Genomic DNA, 19407 nt, shown 5'->3' with positions numbered 1-19407 from the left:
CCCCCACCAAACCCCACGGCCTGAGCCAGCCTCCCTTGACCGCCCCCAGCCCCGGCGGTCCCGAACTCTGCGCGGGACAGAGGGATCGACGGTCACTTTTAGCTAGAGGCTGAGGCCCGGGGGGGGGGCAGAGTCGGACCCCACAGCCCCCTACCCCACGCACCCTCCGCCCCAACAAAGGACACTTCCGCCCCTAGAACAAAATGGTTTTAATTGCTTCCCCTTTGTCCCCCGGGGGCGGAGAGCCACAAAAATGCCCTGCCTCTGCCTAAGCTGCCGGGTGCTCCGGTGGCCGGAGCGGGGATGGTGGCGGGAGGGGAGGTGGAGGGGTGGGGCGACGAAGACCACGACGACGACTTCCCTGCCCGCTCCGTCCTCGCCCGGCCCACAGAAGGACCCACCCTCCCCCCTTCCCAACTCCCCCCACCCAGGAGCTGGGAGGGAGAGGCGGATCGAGTCCTATTGGCAGCCGCTGTTTCCTTCGCTAATAAATATTCTTCACTTTCGATCGCGAGGAGGAGTGCTCTCGGTCGGCAGGGATTGGGCATCGGGGTTCGGGGGGGAGGGGCTGGACCGAATCCCTTTCCTAACTAGAAGGCCAGACGGATGACCCCGGCCACGGCTCTGGCGGAGAGACGGGCAAAGGTACCCGCTAGCTGCAGGTCTCTCGTGGAGTTGGGGAGGGGGGATGGGCCGGGTCTGGCCCGGGGGGCGGGGAGGAGGGGGCGGGGTGGGACCTAGGCCTCGGGGAGCCTAGGCCTGAGGATGGACGAGGGCGGTGGGCCAGGCCGGACTGAGGACCGGCGGGGGGCAGGGGCGCGTGCCGGCCCGGCCCGAGCCGGAAAAACAAAGGCGGCCGAGGCCGGCCGGGACCGGCTGCCCGTCCGACGGCGGAAGCGCTGCTGGCACGGCCGGGCGGGGGAGGGCGGAGAGCGGGGGGGTGAGCGCCCAGGGGAGGGCGGGGTGAGGGCGGACAGCACCGGGCGGGAGAGGGAGGGAGGGAGGGAGGAGGGGAAGCAGCCCGGCCCGCAGCCGGGGCTTCCTCCTCACCACGGGGCGGCGGCCGGGGTGGAGCCGGCGGGAAGGTGGGCACGGCGCGTGCGCGGTGCGGCCGGGGGCGGCCTGGAGGGACTAGCTGGCGGGGCGGGCCCCGGGCTAGCATCAGCCCCGGGCCTGGAAGAAACACAAAGGCTGCGCTTGAACCCCGGCCCCGTCGGTCCGGAGACCGCGCCGGGCCGCCCGAGCACCTCGCCTCCTCGTGGCCCCAACGGCGGGGGAGCCGGACCCCGGGCTAGGGGGCGGCCGCACGAGGAGGACGGAGAGCAGGGGGCGGGCCGGCCACGGTCCGGCCCGGCCCGGGGTCCCGGGGCCCCTCCGGCCGGGGAGAGGGCCCCTCGGGCGTCCGCTGCCCCGGGCGCCGCTGGGGGTGGAGGGTGGGGCGGGGGGGGGGGGGGGAGGTCCAGCCGAGGACCCCGGGGTCCCCTCCTCCCCGCGATACCGTAGGTCGGGACGCCGGTCGGCCGCCCGAGGACGGGGACCGCCGGGGAGGAGCCCGTCGGCCTCCGGCACGGGGGCGAGGGGCCGTCGGTCGGCGGCGGCCACCCCGTCCCCTCCCCTCCCCGGCCCAGGCGGGGCAGCGGAAGAAAGGGAAGAGAACGAAGCCCGGCCCTCGCCGGCGGGAAGGGGGCCCCGGCCGGGTCTTAGCTAGGCCGGCACTGGACCTGCCCCTCCGAGCTGTCCTCGTCGTCCGAGCCCCCGGGCCCGCTGCTGCTCAGTCCCGTGATGCGGTAGCCCATGTTGAGCAGCATCACCTCCAGGGGGTCGGCGTTCATCCGCCGCTGGTTGGCCTGCGACGCGCCCTCCATGTCCTCCACCACCCGGCCGCCGGCGTCTTCGCTCTGCGGGCCGAGAGGAGGGGGCGCGGTGGAGGAGGCGGAAGGGGCCGGGAGGGGCCCGCCGGGGTGAGGGGGGGGTCGGCCCCCACCCCGGCCCCACCTCCCCCGCGCCGAGGGCGAGGCCCGGGCCGGCCCCCCGGGGCGACCGCCCGGTCCCGAGCGGCGGGGCCGCCGAGGGCCCCTCACCTCCGGCCGCGGGTTCCAGAGCCGCACCACCGGGTCGATGCCGCTGGTGGCCAGGAAGCAGTAGCTGGGGTGGGGCTGCAGGCAGTTGACGATGGACTCGTCCCCCTGCAGCACCCGCACCAGGTTGGTGGTCTCCTTCTCCCAGATGAAGAACGAGCCGTCGTCCGAGCCGCTGACGATGTACTGCGCGTTGCTGAGGGGAGGGCGAGAGCGCGGAGGGTCGGCCGGGGGCGGGGGGCGCCGGGGAACCCGCCGCCCGGGGGCGGGGGCCGACCCCCGGTCCCGGCCCGCCCGCGCCCCGGGCCCCGGGGCGGGGCCGCCTCACACCTGCCGAAGAAGTTGGCCTCCTTGATGTCGGTGGTTGTGTTGCAGTGGCCGCAGTAGCGGAACTGGTAGTCGTAGCTCCGCTCCCTCAGCACCATCTCGTCCTCCGAGATGGAGTCCTTGCGGTTGGCGCCGCGCAGCCGGACCGGGGCGCCCCCTCCGCCGCCCCCGCCGCCCTTCTTCTCCTCTGCGGGGGGCCAAGCCGGACCGTCGCCCCCACGCTCCGGCCGCCTCCCCCCTTCCGCCCGCGGGGGACCGAGGTGGGGGTGGGAGGGGGTCCGCGGGTCGGGGAGCGGGGACAGCCGGTGGGTCTTCCCCGCGTCTGCAGTGGAGGGGGCAAGGAAAGGAGGGCAGGGGGCGGAGCCCGGCAGCTCGGGGATAGGCTACACCCCGGCCCGCCCGCTCTGCTTCTCTAACGCCCATCTTCTCACTCTACCTCAGTCTCCTCTTTCTCGCCACCGACCCCTCGCCCACGTCCCGCCTCGGGCCTGGAACGCCCTCCCTCCTTACATCGGACAGACGACGACTCCCCCCTTCTTCAAAGCCTCGTCGAAGGCCGGCCTTCCCTGCCTGAGCCCTCCTTCCCTCTTCTCCCGCTCCTGCGTCACCCTGACTCGCTCCCTTCATTCATCCCCCGGCCCAGCCCCGCAACACTCATGTACATATCCCTGCTTCGACTAACGTCCGTCTCCCCGCCCAGACCGTAAGCTCGTTGCGGGCGGGGTTGCGTCTCATTCGGTACTCTCCCAAGCCCCCGGCGGAGTCGTAGTAAATACGGCCGACCGGCCGAGGGGATGGAGGGAGCTCGACGTCCCGCTCCCGCCCCCCCGACCGGGGCCGGAGCCGTCCCTCCCTCCGGTCCGCCCGCTCACCGCCGTCGCTCTTGGAGAAGAGGGCCGCGTTGATGTCGCGGTTGAGGGCGTCGCAGGCGCTGCTGTGGGCCTGCTCCGGGAACTTCCCCTTGAAGTCGTCCAGGCACTCCAGCGCCTCGGCCACGTACTTGAGCTCGAAGAGGCAGCGGGCCAGGCGGAAGTGGGCCTTCAGGTGGCAGGGGTTGAGGGAGATGGCCTTCAGGCAATCCCGTAGCGCGTCGTAGTGGTCCCCGTCCCTTCGGGGGAGAGGCGAGCTGGTTGGCCTCTCCCACGCCGAGGAGGTGACGCCCGGAACACCTCCTCCCCGGGGTCCGCCGGCCCTAGCCGCAGCCCGGCCCCACGGATGCCGTCCCTGAGGGGCCCGTCACGTGGCGACTCCCCGCTTGGGCTCTAAATCCCTACCGAGTTTAGAGATCGGTAACTGGCTTCTGCCGTCATTATCATTATTATTTGAATTGTAGCATTTAGTCCCGTGGGCTAAGCGCTGGACTAAAGGCCGGGGTAGAATCGAGAGAATCGAGATAATCGGGAAGCGGCGTTGGGAGTCGGAGGTCCCGGGTTCGAATCCCAGCTCTGCCACTCGTCAGCTGGGGGCAAGTCACTTCTCTGGGCCTCAGCACCCTCATCCGTAAAATGGGGATGAAGACTGTGAGCCTCACGTGGGACAACCTGATTACTCTGTATCTCTCCCAGCGCTCAGAGCAGTGCTCTGCACAATGTAAGCGCTTAACAAATACCAACATTATTATTATAATCAGGTCAGACAGCCGTTGAGCCGGAGCCGGTCCCGAGGCGGCACGGGCCTCCAGGGGCACGGACTCCGGAGAAGATCCCAGTGGAGATGGGAGGGGCTCAGCGGGCCAGCCCGCGTTCTAGGGGAGAGATTCGCAGTCCCACCCCCGAGCCCCGCCGGAGGTCAGACCAATCCCACCTACCCCACCGTGCCGGTGACCGGCTCCCCGTGGGCTGACGAGCCGCGCCCCGGGCCTCCGCGGGCACCGGGTCCTCTCTCGGCCGTGGGGAGGAGGGGCCTGGGTCCGCGGCTCCGACCCCGTCCCCGCCCCGCTCCCCGGGCTCACCACTTGCGCTTCATATAGGCCGCCGCCCTGTTGCCGTACAGCATGGCGTTGTGCGGTGCCCTCTGCACGGCCTTGCTGTACAGCTGGATGGCCTGGGTCCACTGCTGGCAGGCGAAGGCCTCGTTGGCCTGCTGCTTCACCCGCTCCAGGGACGGGGGCAGCTCCGGCTGGGGGCTGCGGCGGGAAAGGGAGGGAGGGGGGCGGTCAGGCCGGGCAGCCGGGGATGGCGTCTGGGGTCCCGAAACGGCAACTCGGGTCTCTGATCGCCTCTGCCGGTGGTCACCCCAAACCTCTCCTCGGTGCCCACGTGAAGCCTCTAGATGGGGGCTAAGGCCAGGTGGAGCCCTGCGAGGCTGGGGGCGCTGGTGTGGGTCTAGGGGCAGAGGGCACAAGCACACCTCCCTCTCCCTTTTCTCTAGGCCCCCGGCAAGGCCGGGGGAGGGCCGAGGAAGGACTAGAAGTGAGAGAGCGGCATACGGGCTGTACCAGCCCACGAGAGAGCAGGTGACGGGCCTCTGGCTCCCCTTGCCCAGTGGCTGGACACCAGGGACCGGCCCCGGATCTTAAACCTCACCTCCAGTCCCAGCCCCAGAAGACCCCCTCCCCAGGCCGGGCCCAGCCTCCCTGCCAGGCCGGAGGCCAACAGGAGCCAGACCTCAGACCGAGGGACCCCGGGGTCGGCGTCTCTCCGCTCCCCGGGTCTCCTCGAGGCAAAGAGGGTGGCCGGGCCGGTAACGGCGGGCCCTGGTTTGCCGGGCTACTTTACCTGCTGTGGGCTCTTCCCTCAGCCAGCCGGAAGCCGTTGCTATGGAGATGGAGTCCATTGGACACCCCATTGGTGGACACCTTCCCATTCTGCACTTCTGGGGCCCAGGCAGCGTGGAAGGCAGGAGAGTCAGAGAGGAGCAGCTCAAAAAAAATCGGGGGTTTGCTTTCAACGCTTCCCCGCCACGGGCCCGGCGTGGACCCTCTCCCGGGAGGCAGGACCGTCAGGGAACGTTTGGCCGCAGAGCCGGCGGGGGCGGGGGGTGGGGCCCAACTCTCTGCTCATCCCCCCCGTCCCCATACGCAGTCGTGTTTATCGAGCGCTTACTGGGCGCGGACCACTGTACTAAGTGCTTGAGAGGGTACAATACGACCGCGAACGGACACACGCCCCGCCCGCAACGAGCTGACGGTCTAGCCCTCCGGGTCCAGCTGACGAGTGGAGCCCCAAGAGGCTTCCGGTCTCTTCCGGTCTCTCTCGGCCCTCATTCATTCGGTGGTATTTATCGAGGGCTTACCGTGTGCAGAACACTGTAATAAGCGCTTTGGGAGAGTACAACAGAACAACAAACGGTCACATTCCTGCCCACAGCGAGCTCACAGTGTAGAGGGGGAGACTCTGCGGCTACGGGAGTCGACTGATGAAAGGAGGGCCAGGCCCCGGCTGGCAGTCAGGGCCCGCGTCCCGGGATCCAGTTACAACCGGTTGGAGCTGGAGCTGGCCTCCTCTGGTCAGCCCGGGAAGGCCCCTCATCCATATTAATGTCTGTCTCCCCGTCTAGACTTCCTTAAACCCTCCTCTCCTCTTCTCCCTCGCCCTTCTGCGTCACCCTTCGTTTGCTCCGTCCCCCTCCGTCCCCACACCCCGTATGCCCATTGCTGTCGGCGATTTATATTAACGCCCGTTTCCCCCCTCTGGACTGAAAGCTTGTTACGGGCAGGGAATGTGTCTGTTGAACGTACAGCGTACTCGCCCAAGTGCGAAGTACAGTGCTCTGCACGCATTAAGCGCTCGCGAATGTAAACTCATCACAGGCAGGGAACGTGTCTGCCAATTCTGTTGTACCGTGCTACCGCCGGCGCTTCGTACAGTGCTCTGCACGTGGTATGTGCTCAATAAATATGACTGGTCGATCCAGTGGGAGGAGGTGCCGGGCCACGTGGACAGTCACGGAAGGCAACGGTGCCGCGAGGACAGCTCGCCGGTCTCCCGAAGGTGGACGCTTCCCAGGGGCACCAGGCCTAGAGACCCCAGGTCGGGGTTGGGCCGACGGTCTGGGCCACAGCCCCCCGTCGAGCTCCCCCTTCCCCCCATTCAAAACCAGACGGTCTGCACTCACCCCCTGAGGAAGGGCACTTCTTTGGCAGGAGGAAGGTGTACGGCCGCTGCTTGTAGGTCAGGTCGAACAGATAGACCTGGTGATGAAACAGATGGGAAAGGTGAGGGGCGCCCGCAGCCTGGACCCCGTCGGCCAGCCTGGATCGTCTGCCCGGGCGCGAAGGGGACCGAGGGGATTCCCGGGGGCGGGGGCGGGGGCGGGACGGCGAGACCGGACGGCAGAAGCGGGAGACCCCGGCCGGACGAGGAGATTCTGAACCGACCACTGCCACGGCGGGTCTGCCACGCTAGGGTCACCGGTGACCGGTGCAAACCCCAGCTTCCTGCCCCCCGCGTGACCTTTAGCCCCAGGCCGGGGCTGAGAGGTTCAGGCAGGTTCGGGCAATCCCCTGCAGAGAGACCAGTATGCCATCAAGCTTCCGTGAGGGCTGCTTTGAGCCACCCTGTCCTGACCCTTCCTCTCCCAGGGCCCCGCTCCTTGCCCCCGGCCCTCCGCCTCACGGTCCCGTCGAGCGGACTGACGAACACCCGCTCCTCACGTCTGGGACCCCCTACCCGGGCAGCGCCTACCTGCTCGCCCCCCATATTGACCAGCAGCTCGGTGCCGCTGGGGCTGAAGGTGACGTAGGTGGCGACCAGGACTCTCAGCCGGTTGTTGTAGTCGGGCAGCTTCACGGGCAGGTGCCCTGTCGGGGGCGGGAGGGGAGGGGAGGGAAGGGGGTGAGAAGGGCGGCAGCCCGGCCGTCGGGACAAGCGACTGGGCTCCTCCGCAGCAGCTGCTTTAGAACGGGCCGCACGCGGGGCGGCTCGGCCGCATCCCGGCAGCCGCGGGGCCCAGGCGGTCCCGGAGCCGGCCGAGGGGACGGAGGGGGCCGAGCCGGGCCGTACCTGCCACGTAGTACTGGGCTGCGCCATCGGGCAGGGGCTTCTGCCGGTCACAGAAGGTGTGCACCGCGGCTAGCGGGCTCTGCTTCATGCTCTTCCTGACCCGGGCGGGGCGGGAAAGAACCAAAGCTACGGTCACCCCCCGGGCTCCCCCGCGCCCCAGCGGCTGGCCACACCCTGGCTCAGGGATGACCTCCCCCACGTCCCCCCGGGGCCCTCCCCCAGCCCGAGACCCGGGGGTACGGTTCCTCGGTGGTCCGGCAGCGGGCACGGGGCGGCACCTGCCTGTGGTTGTGGATCATGCGGATGTCGTAGAGCCTCACGAAGGGCCCGCTGGCCCCCACGGCCAGGCAGTTATTGTCCTGGGGGTTGACCGTCAGGCACTTGGCCTCCACCAGCTGGCCGCAGTACTCCGTCAGGTCGATGAGCACCTCCGAGTGCTTGCTGTTCTCGCGCAAGTCATACTGCCTGCGGGCGGGCCGGGCCGGGCCGGGGTGCCGTCAGAGCGGAGGGCGGGGGGCGCGGGACCCGCCGGTGCCCTCGGGGGGCTCTGACGGCCGGGTCCGCCGGAGCCCGTCCCTCCCCCGGGACGCGGCCGAGGCCGGGGTGGAGCCCGCCCGAGCTTCCCCGGGCCCCGCGCCCCCGAGCTGGGCCGGGAGGAGGTCGAAGACGCTTTCGGCAGCGCCGGCGAGCCCCCGGGACCCCCGTTCCGCCTAGCGGCACTCCTAGCGAGGCCCCAGAGGGGGACTGAGCCCGCTAGGAGCCCAGCGGCCCGGATGACCTCTCTGGGTTCGCCGGAAGGCGTGCCTTCCCCGACTCGCCCCCGAGCCAGACGCCAGGCCCCGGGCCGGAGGAGAGCGCGGCAGGCGGCGGGGAGAGGGGTGGGGGGCGGGGGGCCGCCGTCACCTGATGAGCCCGTCCTCGGCCGCGCTCCAGAAGGTGTTGGGCCACATGGGGGCCGTGGCGATGCGCTTCACGCGGTTGGTGTGATCGCCGAACATGTGGATGGTCTCCTTCACGGTCAGGTCGTGCACGTGCACCTTGGAGTCGGCCGCGCCCGTGATCAGGATGCGGTCCCCGGCGTGCGGCAGGAACTGGGGGGGTGGGGATGAAGAGCAGAAGGAGACCTCGGCCGTGCCGGACCGCTTCCCCCAAGACTACCGGCTCGTCTCTTCCGACGACCAGCCCCTCCCGAATCACCCGCCCCCCACCCCGTCTCCTCTGCCCCGCCTGCCCCGCCCGAGGCTACGAGGTCTCCGGCGTACCCACCCCGGGGGGCGTTGGCACCCAGTCCCGATCGAACCAGCGGGCAGGAGATCCCGCCGGCCTGACCCCCCAGGGCCGGGGCGGCCCGTCGGCCATTCTCTGCAGGGGTCCGCCGACCCGGCGCCGCGTGGTTGCTAAGTCCACGTCTTAGCGCTCGATGGCGAAACGACAGAAATCCCCCCCAGGCCGGCTCCCCGCCTGCGGGGTCAGGACAGGGGGCAGACCCTCGAGGGGGCGAACGGGGAGCCGAGAGAGTCGCCTTGGGGACGACCTCAGAGCCACCGGGGCCGGGCACGGTCCTCGGGGAAAGTTGCCTTCAGCCCCTTTCCCTCATCCGGTCCGCCCCGCCAGCCACCACGTGCCACGGCCCAGGAACACGTAATGATAACAACTACAATCATGATAATCGTAACAATAGTAACTGTGGTATTTTTTTTTTTTTAAGCGCTCACTCTGTGCCAGGCGCCGTACGAAGGGCTGGGGTGGAGGCGAGCAGATAGAGTTGGACAACAGTCCCCGTCCCACGTGGGGCTCACGGTCTCAATACCCGTTTCCCAGATGAGGTAACTGAGGCACAGAGAAGTGAAGCGACTTGCCCGAGGTCACAAAGCGGACAGGCGGCAGAGCCGGGATTAGAAGCAAGGCCCTTCTGGCTCCCAGGCCCGGGCTCTACCCGCTGGGCCTCGTGGCTTCCGCCCTTCAGCTTGCAAGGGGTCCGCAGGGAGGCGGCTTTTGAGTTCTCCCGTCTGACCATCGGGGAAGCCCAGCTCAGGCGTCCCCCTGCCCGGGGAGAGGCCCGCGGCTTGGGCCCGGAAACGTTCGGAGAGGCGAACGCCCCCGCCCCTCACCTTGACGGAGAAGATGTTGGCCGTGTGGCCCGTGTGCATGGACAGCAGCTTCTTGTGATGCAGGGGGTCCCACACGATGGTGTGCTGGTCGTCGGAGCCGGAGGCCAGCAGGCTGAAACCCAGAGGCAAAGGGTCTGGGCGCACCCCCGTCCCAACTCCCCAGCGTCCCCTTCTCTTCCTTTCCCCTCCCGCCGTGTCCAGCCTTGCTCCCTCCCCTCTTCCTGCATGAAACAGAAGGTGGCCCCCGGCGACCCCGGTTCCCTCCCGGCCGGACAGCCCGACTCGCTCCCGCCTGATCACCGCAGCTCCTTGCCCAACCCAACGATCTCTCCCCTGTCCCCACCCACCGCCACCTCTCGGCTGGCTCGCCCCCCCCAGAGTGCTCAGTACAGCGCTCTGCACACGGCAGGCGCTCTGGTACTGATCCATCACAGGCCCGGGCAAGGTTTTGCCAGGACTGGGGGGGCGGGGGGGGGGGGGGGGGGAGGTGCCAGGGAGGGGTTCACAATCCACACCCAATTCAGGGACCCCTAGAGAGACCCCTCCCCTTGCTCCCCACTCCTCCTCCTCCTCCTCCTCCTCCTCCCCCGGTCCCGCTCGGTGCAGCCTCACTTACTCTCCCTTCTCGTTCCATTCCAGACAGTTCACACAGCCAGAGTGCCCCTGACGATAAAGAAGCGGGGAAAAGGAGGTGGGCCGCTACCCTGGATCCTCTGAGACCCTTTCAACGGGGCACGGGACCATACCGAGCAGGGGAGAGGGCCGGGCCCGCCCTCACGTAGCTCACACCCTAGGGCCATTAAAACGGGCCCTCAGGACGGGTACAGCCGTGTCGACGTACACGCGAGGGAGAGAGGCGCGTGGGTTGCCGGAAGTTGCGCCCGAACTAATGGCCCGCTCTGAGTATTTCTACATCTAGAAATACTCAGCGGCCTGAGGTTTTCCATAATTTCTTCGATGTTTTCACCTGCTTGTTTTTTTGCTCTCTCCTGGCCACGCCTCGTTCTCCCCTCCCGCTCTGGCTCTTCGAAAATTACGTCCGTCTGCCTGCCTCACCCGTTAGATTGTAAGCTCCTTCAGGGCAGGGATCACGGGAGGCCGGGGGAGGGACGTCTCTGCCCGATCCCACACAGCCAGCTGGAGGCCTGGTTTGAGATCCCGTGAGAGCCCCTTGGCACGCCGATACCACATCCGATTTCTTTCCCAGGCGACGGTCAGTGCTTTGCACACAGTGAGAGCTACTAGATTACTACCGCTATTAGACAGCGGCGCGGCTCAGCGGGAAGAGCCCGAGCTTGGGATTCAGAGGTCGTAAATTCTAATCCCGGCTCCGCCACCTATCAGCTCTGTGACTTTGGGCAAGTCGCTCAACTGCTCTGTGCCTCAGTTACCTTATCTGTAAAATGGGGATTAAGACCGTGACCCCCCCCCCCTCGTGGGACAACCCGATAACGCCGCATCTGTCCCACTGCTCAGAACGGTGCTCGGCCCACAGTAAGCGCCTAACGAATGCCGTCGTTATCATCAGGTCGAAAGGGCCCGAGGTCGGGCAAGGGGGGAGCGGACTCCCTCACTCCGTCCGGATCCGACCCCGACGGGCTAGCCGTGGGGAGGGCGGGCGGAGATCTCTCCCGGCCGCGGCCCCGGGAGGGTCCGGGATCCCGGCTGGCAGACCGACCCTCCCCAGATCGAGGGGCATACCCGGGGGCCGGCGGGGGAAGGACGGAACGAAGGCAAGCGGAGGTTCCTCGCCCTCTCTGGAGGCGTCTCCCCGGCTCCGGGGCACGCGGGGGCTGGGCTGGGCAGGAGAAGGCCCGACGGAGGGCGTCCACATGGGCTCAGCAGGACCCCCTCCGTCTGGGGGGGGGGGGGGGCCCGACCGCTCTCGGCAGAGGGGGCAGAGCCGGGTTCCCACCTGCAGTTCGGCCTCCAGGCCCAGCCGGCGGATGAACGGGTCGGTGACGTGGTAGCGTCGCTCGAACCTCACGGCGCCCCTCTCCTGCGCAAGAAGCAAGCTCCGGTCGGCCCCGGGCGGGAGTCGGAGCCGGCCGTGGGGTGGGACGGGCCCCCGGGGTGGCCTACCTTGATCTGCCGATGGATGAGGTCCCGGGCGACGTTGGCCATGTTCTCGGCGCGGGGTCGGGGCTGAGGAAGAGCTAGGGCGGGACCGGCCGTCCACCCGGGCATCACAGACCGGCCGGCTCCGCCCGCCACGGCCACGCCCGGCCATCTTGGGGAACACCGCCCGCCCGGGGCCTCCGTCCCCCGGGCGGCCGCCGGGACCCGCGGGGAACGGACGAGGGAGCCCCGGCCCGCTGGCGGCCCGGGCCGCCCCGGAGGATGGAGGAAGGGGACGGGAGAGGCGATGGGGGAGCCGTCTCCCTCGCCGCTCCCGGCCGAGGGCCTCCACCTCGCCACAGCCTCCCGGGCATCCCCGACCACCCCGACCTCACGCGGGGAGGGACCACCCCGCGGTTCAGGCCGCTCCGCGGTCGTTCGGCTGTATTTATTGAGCGCTTACTGTGTGCGGAGCACTCTACTAAGCACTTGGGAGAGTGCAATAAAACAATAAACAGGCACACTTCCCGCCCACAGTGAACTTTCAGACTTGGGACGCGGGGCCGGGGGGGGGGGGGAGGGGGGAGAAATCAATACAGATAAATGACAGATACGGACGTAAGTGGTGTGGGGCTGGGACGGGGGAGGGACGGAGGGAGCAAATCGGGGCGACACAGAAGGGAAAGCGGGGAGAAGAGGAAAGTAGGGGAAGGCCTCTTGGAGGAGATGGGCCTTCCAAAAGGAGTTGAAGGGGGGGAGCGTAATCGTCCGTCGGATTTGAGGAGGGAGGGCGGGCCGGGCCAGAAGCGGGACGTGGGTCAGGGGTCAGCGGGGAGACGGGCGAGACCCAGGCACGGTGAGAGGGGGAGCACTAGGGGGATGAGGCTAAGGAGTCAGCGAGCACCTACGGGCTCGAGAACCGCTCTCTCAGTTCTCCCCACGGTCGCTCTCCGCTCTCTCCATCCTCCCTTCCCCCAGCACCGGCCGCCGGCTTCCCCAAGCCGACGTCCGAGCGGCGCCCCGCTCCCGTCCGTCCCGGAGGGCCAGGCCCTCTTCCCTCTGCCACCTTGGAGTCCGGACCCATTAGTCGCTGACGCCCCAGAGCCCCGAGCCGGAAGAGGGGCCCAGAAAGACTCGGCGTCAAGACTCCGGGATCCGGCCGGGGAGAGGATGAGTCGCTCTTTTTTGGCGGGGAGGTGTTGGTTAAGCGCTTGCCCTGTACCAGGCACCGGACTAACTGCCGGGACGGGTACACGTTAATCAGGTCAGACCCGGTCCCTGTCCCACCCGGGGCTCACGCTCTTAATCCCCATTTCACAGATGTGGAAACTGAGGCAGAGAGGATTGAAGTGACTCACCCAAGGTCACGCAGCAGACAGGTGGGACTGGGCCCAACCTGATTAGTCTGCAGGGTGGCTCAATGGAAAGAGCCCGGGCTTGGGAGTCAGAGGTCATGAGTTCGAATCCCAGCTCTGCCACTTGTCAGCTGTGTGACTGTGGGCGAGTCATTTCACTTCTCTGTGCCTCCGTTCCCTCATCCGTAAAATGGGGATTAAGACTGGGAGCCTCACGTGGGACAACCTGATGACCCTGTATCTCCCCCAGCGCTTAGAGCAGTGCTCGGCACAGAGTAAGCGCTTAACAAATACCAACATTATTATCATCATTATTATTATTATCTACCCCAGCGCCCGGCACAAATTCCCCAGAATAAAAAAATTTAAACCAGAAGGCCCACCGGACGACTAGCAAACCTGGCCGACCCCCACCCGTGACGAGCGAGGCCGCGCGCTGGGGATCGAGCACGGCAGGGGGTGGGCGGTCGGACCCCCCGACCCCACTAAGCGGGTAGCCCTCGTGGGGCAGCAATAATAATAATAAAAACTGTATTTATTAAGCGCTTACTATGTGCCGGGCACCGTACAAAGCGCCGGGAAGATCAAGCGCTTAGTACAGTGCTCTGCACACAGTAAGTGCTCAATAAATACAACCTAAATACAAGCAAATCAGGTTAATAATAATGTTGGTATTTGTTAGGCGCTTACTACGTGCAAAGCGCTGGGTGGATACGAGGTGACCGGGTTGTTCCTCATGGGGCTCACAGTCTTCATCCCCATTTTACGGATGAGGTCGCTGCGGCCCAGAGAAGTGGAGTGACTTGCCCAAAGTCACACAGGTGCCAAGAGGCGGAGCCGGGATTAGAACCCACGACCTGTGACTCCTAAGCCCGGCCTCCTTCCACTGAGCCACACTGCTTCTCTGTGTCCATGGGTTGGACGCAGTCCCTATCCCATGAGGGGCTAGCAGTTTCAATCCCCAGTGTGGCTCAGTGGAAAGAGCCCGGGCTTCGGAGGCCGAGGTCATGGGTTCGAATCCCGGCTCTGCCACTTGGCAGCTGTAGGACTGTGGGCAAGTCACTTCGCTGGGCCTCAGTTCCCTCATCTGTAAAATGGGGATGAAGACTGGGAGCCCCACGTGGGACAACCTGACTCCCCCGTGTCTACCCCAGCGCTTAGAACAGTGCTCTGCACCTAGTAAGCGCTTAACAGATATCAACATTATTATTATTATTTTACAGATGAGGCGATGGGGACAGAAGTGAAATGACTGGTCCAGGGCCACACGGCACAGACAAGTGGCGGAGCAGGGATTAGAACCCATGACCTCCTGACTCTCAGGCCCATGCTCTGCCCACGGTGCCACGCGACCTCTCCCTACGCGGACCCCGTCCCCGTTGGCCCGAGGACTCGACGCCGATGCCCAGGTTCGCCTTGAGGACGGAGGAGACAGGGAGCCCAAGGACCGCTCCCAGATTTTACTCGGTTCCCGCCCGGCGCTTTGGGTTCTCTGACCGCTGGGAGACACATAGTAAGCGCTTAACGAACGCCACAATTATTATTACTACTTCACTTCTCCGTACCTCAGTTCCCTCATCTGGAAAATGGGGATGAGGACCGAGAGCCCCACGTGGGTCAGGGTCCCTGTCCAACCCGATCACCTTTATCCACCCCGGCGCTTAGAACAGCGCTTGACCCATAGTAAGCGCTTAACAAATCCCATCATCATTATCATTAAAGGACCGGGACCGGCTCCGACGCTTGTCTGCTGTGTGACCGTTACAGGGCATTCATTCAATCGTATTTATTGGGCGCTTAATGCGGGCAGAGCACTGTACTAAGCGCTTGGGAAAGTACGATGCAGCCAGAGACAATCGCTGCCCACAATAATAATAATAATAATAATGTTGGTATTTGTTAAGCGCTTACTATGTGCCGAGCACTGTTCTGAGCGCTGAGGTAGACACAGGGGAATCAGGTTGTCCCACGTGGGGCTCCCAGTCTTAATCCCCATTTTACAGACGAGGTAACTGAGGCACCGAGAAGTGAAGTGACTTGCCCAAAGTCACACAGCTGACAGGTGGCAGAGCTGGGATTCGAACCCATGACCTCTGACTCCAAAGCCCGTGCTCTTTCCATTGAGCCACGCTGCTTCTCACTGTGGGTAAGTCACTTAACTTCTCTGTGCCTCAGTCACCTCATCTGTAAAATGGGGATTAACCGTGAGCCTCACGTGGGACAACCTGATGACCCTGCATCTCCCCCAGCGCTTAGAACAGTGCTCGGCCCATAGTAAGCGCTTAACAAATACCAACATCATTATTATTATTATTATTATTAAAAAGTAACCTTAACTTGTCTGGGTCTCAGTTTCCCCCTCTGTAAAACGGGGTTCGATCAACCGATCGGCAGCAGGTGGGTTGCTGCCATCCACCCCTCACGGAGAAGTTTCCAACGGGGTCCCGGCCTGCCAGGGGCAGAGCTGGACGGCGAGCTGGACGCGGGCGGAGGATGCGGGCAGAGAAGCAGCGTGGCTCAGTGGAAAGAGCATGGGCTTTGGAGTCGGAGGTCACGAGTTCGAATCCCAGCTCTGCCACTTGTCAGCTGTGTGACTGTGGGCGAGTCACTTCACTTCTCTGGGCCTCAGTGACCTCATCTGTAAAATGGGGATTCAGACTGTGAGCCCCACGTGGGACAACCTGATTCCCCCGTGTCTCCCCCAGCGCTTAGAACGGTGCTCCGCACATAGTAAGCGCTTAACAAATACCAAATACCAACATTATGCGTCTGTCTGCTGTTCCGCTGTCCTCTCCCGGGCGCTCGGCGCAGTGCTTTGCACACAGCGAGCGCCCGATAAATACCACCGCAGGAACGGATCCCCGGCCACGATTTCATTCACGGTTTCATCTCGTCGAGAAGCGGCGGGGCTCAGCGGCAAGAGCCCGGGCTCGGGAGTCCGAGGTCGCGGGTTCTAATCCCGGCTCCGCCACCCGCCAGCTGGGTGACTTCGGGCAAGTCACTTCTCTTCTCTGGGCCTCGGTTCCCCCCTCTGGAAAACGGGGATGCAGACCGCGAGCCTCACGGGGGACCACCTGATGACCCCGTCTCTCCCCGGCGCTTAGAACAGGGCTCGGCCCATACTAAGCGCTTGACGAATACCAGCGTTGTTATTATTAAGATGGGGATGGGGACCGTGAGCTCCACGTGGGACACCTTAATCACCTTGCATCCGCTCCTGCGCTCGGAGCGGTGCTCGGCACATAGTAAGCGCTCAACGAAGACCAAAAGTCTTCAAATTGTGATTCAGGCTCCCGGGGGCACCGCCGCCGGAGGGGCAGCGGGTGCGGAGTGGATGCTGGAGGGAAGGGAAGCAGCGTGGCTCAGCGGAAAGAGCCCGGGCTTTGGGGTCAGAGGTCATGAGTTCGAATCCCGGCTCTGCCACTTCACTTCTCTGGGACTCAGTGACCTCATCTGTAAAATGGGGATCAAGACCGTGAGCCCCGCGTGGGACAACCTGATTCCCCTACGTCTACCCCAGCGCTTAGAACGGTGCTCTGCACATAGTAAGCGCTTAACAGATACCAACGTTATTATTATTAAGAGGCCAGGGAGAAAGCACCCCTGCCGACCTCGGGGGCCCCCCCCGGGCATTTTCACCTGACCCTCTGACCCCCCCCGCTCGGCGGGCACCGGCTCCCAGGTCCAAGGGCCCTCTCGGTGCCCAGTCTGGGCCTGGCAGGACCTCCTCCTCTTCCAGGGTGACCTCTGGGACTGCCCCCGACGGTCCCTCCGCCTCCCCCCTGCCCCCTGGGCGGCCCGGCCCAGGATGACCGGGAGGGGGGACACCCGGGGGGGGGGGGGGGACGGGACGGGAAAGAGAGGCCCATCGAGTCCTCCGTCGGTTCAACGGAAGGCCCCCCCTCGGGCGCGGCCTCCCCTGGGGCCTTTCGGCCTCGGCCTCCTGGTTCCTGGGGGAGGGGGGATGGTGGGGGGTGGCAGGCGTGGAGGGGTGGCAGGCGAGGGGGGGTGGAGGGATGGCAGGACTGGCAGGCGTGGAGGGATGGCAGGGGTTGGCAGGGGTTGGCGGGAGTGGCGGGGGTTGGCGGGAGTGGCAGGGGGTGGCAGGGGAGGCAGGGGGATGGCAGGGGGTGGCAAGGATGCAGGGGGTGGGCAAGGCCGTAAGAACAGAGCGTTACCTGTCAGGCCCGGCGTCCGGTTGGGCGTGCGGGGCCCATGTCCAGCGTCGGGGCGGCCGGACCGGGGGGCGGGGAGGGGGAGGGGGAGGAGGGTGCAGGGGTCAGAGGTCAGGGAGGCCGGGCAGGGGGGAAGCCCGGCGGCTCAGCCCCTTCCCACGCTCCCCACCCCCAACGCACACACACATAGGGGCGCGCAGGCGCGTGCAAAACACGCACACGCACACACACTCCCTCTTCCTCCCCCTCCTCCTCCTCTGTTTATCTCCCCCCCCCCCCTCCCTCCTCCCCCAGCCGGCCGGGAGCGGGCCAGACCCCGCACTGCGCCTGCGCCGCGCCGCTGGCGCCCCCGCCCCGCGCGGGCCCCCGCCTCCTCCCACCGCGCTACGCTACGCCCTTGGCGTCCGACGTCTTGGAGAATGGCGCCCGCCCCCCTCCCCCCTCCCCCCTCCCCCCCCCGCTCAACGTCTGCCGCTCCGCGAGCGAAGGGCGGCCAATGGGAGCGGGGGGGCGGAAGTGACGTCACGCCGCCGCCGCGGGGCCCGCTGGGACTTGTAGTCTTTAGGCCTCGTGGGGGGGGGGCGCGGAAGGCGCCGCCTTTGGGCCTCCACCTCTCTGCCATCGAGCGATGATAATGTTGGGATTTGTTAAGCGCCTACTATGTGCCGAGCACTGTTCTAAGCGCTGGGGTAGACACAGGGGAATCGGGTTGCCCCACGTGGGGCTCACAGTCTTCATCCCCATTTTACAGATGAGGTCACTGAGGCCCAGAGAAGTGAAGTGACTTGCCCACAGTCACCCAGCTGACAAGTGGCCGAGCCGGGATTCGAACCCATGACCTCTGACTCCAAAGCCCGTGCTCTTTCCACTGAGCCACGCTCCTTCATGTGCATGTGCTTACTATGTGCAGAGCACTGTTCTAAGCGCTGGGGTAGACACAGGGGAAGCAGGTTGTCCCATGTGGGGCTCACGGTCTTCATCCCCATTTTCCAGATAAGGTCACTGAAGCCCAGAGAAGTGAAGTGACCTGCCCACAGTCACCCGGCTGACAAGTGGCAGAGGTGGAATTCGAACCCGTGACCTCTGACTCCAAAGCCCGTGCTCTTTCCACTAAGCCACGCTGCTTCTCCAATGCTCCGTGCCAAGCATTGTTCTAAGCGCTGGGGAGGGTACGTGGCTCAGCAGAAAGAGCCCGGGCTTTGGAGTCAGAGGTCAGAGAAGCAGCGTGGCGCAGTGGAAAGAGCACGGGCTTTGGAGTCAGGGCTCATGAGTTCAAATCCCAGCTCTGCCACTTGTCAGCTGTGTGACTGTGGGCAAGTCACTTAACTTCTCCGTGCCTCAGTTACCTCATCTGTAAATTGGGGATGAAGACTGTGAGCCCCACGTGGGACAACCTGATTCCCCCGTGTCTACCCCAGCGCTTAGAACAGTGCTCTGCACATAGTAAGCGCTTAACAAATACCAACATTATTATTATTATTAGGTCATGAGTTCGAATCCCGGCTCCACCACTTGTCAGCCGGGTGACTGTGGGCAAGTCACTTCACTTCTCTGGGCCTCAGTGACCTCATCTGTCAAATGGGGAGGAAGACTGAGCCCCACGTGGGACAAGCTGATTCCCTCGTGTCTACCCCAGCGCTTAGAACAGTGCTCGGCACATAGTAAGCGCTTAACAGATACCAACGTTATTATTATTATAATTACAAGGTCATCGTTTGGACTGGGAGCCCGTTGTTGGGCAGGGATGGTCTCTCTCTGGGGCCGAATGGTCCATTCCAAGCGCTTAGTTCAGTGCTCTGCACACAGTAAGCGCTTAATAAATACGATTGAATGCATGAAGTGTTGCCTGTCTCCTTTTGGACACTCCGGGGTCTTCAGTGTCATCTAAAATGAGGGTGGAAGTCTTAGGATTAGGGATCCGAAACCATGTCTAATTAGCACCTGTGTGCTTTCTCCCAGGGGTTGGTACAAGGCTGTGCACACAGTAAGTGCTTAATAAATATCATGCCTATTACTGCCGTCAGGGAAAGGGTGAGGCCAGAGAAGGAGCAGGGCAAAGGGCACCCACCTTATCTTCTTGTCCTCTTCCCGTTCATTAATTCAATCATATTTATGGAGCGCTCACTGCGTGCAGAGCGCTGTACTAAGCGCTTGGAAAGTACAATTAGGCGACAGATAGAGACCATCCCTGCCCAACAACGGGCTCACGGTCTAAACGGGGGAGACAGACATCAAAACCAACAGGTAGTCAGGCATCAAAACCACCCTTGCTTTCCTCCCGCCTAATAATAATAATGATTCATTCATTCATTCATTCAATCGTACTTACTGAGCCCTTACTGTGCGCAGAACACTGTACT

General features: G+C 65.0%; 1 protein-coding gene across 2 annotated transcripts; it reads right to left on the bottom strand.

The window, feature by feature from the left end:
• Positions 1-1449: 1449 nt before the first annotated feature.
• Positions 1450-17308, bottom strand: WDTC1 (WD and tetratricopeptide repeats 1). 2 transcript variants are annotated; one of them, XM_029080851.2, is made up of 16 exons: positions 17051-17308; positions 11542-11615; positions 11375-11458; positions 10076-10122; positions 9460-9571; positions 8252-8439; positions 7631-7813; positions 7349-7443; positions 7031-7146; positions 6462-6537; positions 5123-5216; positions 4357-4530; positions 3278-3513; positions 2409-2592; positions 2082-2274; positions 1450-1898 (listed from the first exon to the last, which is right to left on the bottom strand). In XM_029080851.2, the coding sequence occupies exons 2-16, from the start codon at positions 11581-11583 to the stop codon at positions 1701-1703; spliced, it is 2022 nt and encodes a 673-aa protein (XP_028936684.1). In that variant the 5' UTR covers positions 11584-11615; positions 17051-17308; the 3' UTR covers positions 1450-1700. The 2 variants fall into 2 exon arrangements, with proteins under 2 accessions (XP_028936684.1, XP_028936683.1); XM_029080850.2 differs by having other exon boundaries at positions 1451-1898; positions 5123-5219.
• Between the last annotated feature and the right edge of the window lie 2099 nt (positions 17309-19407).

The sequence above is a fragment of the Ornithorhynchus anatinus genome, chromosome 16 (assembly GCF_004115215.2).
Source record: "Ornithorhynchus anatinus isolate Pmale09 chromosome 16, mOrnAna1.pri.v4, whole genome shotgun sequence".
Taxonomy (NCBI): Eukaryota; Metazoa; Chordata; class Mammalia; order Monotremata; family Ornithorhynchidae; genus Ornithorhynchus; species Ornithorhynchus anatinus.
Note: the sequence above shows the minus strand (reverse complement) of the source record. Positions and strands in the feature narration are given on the sequence as shown.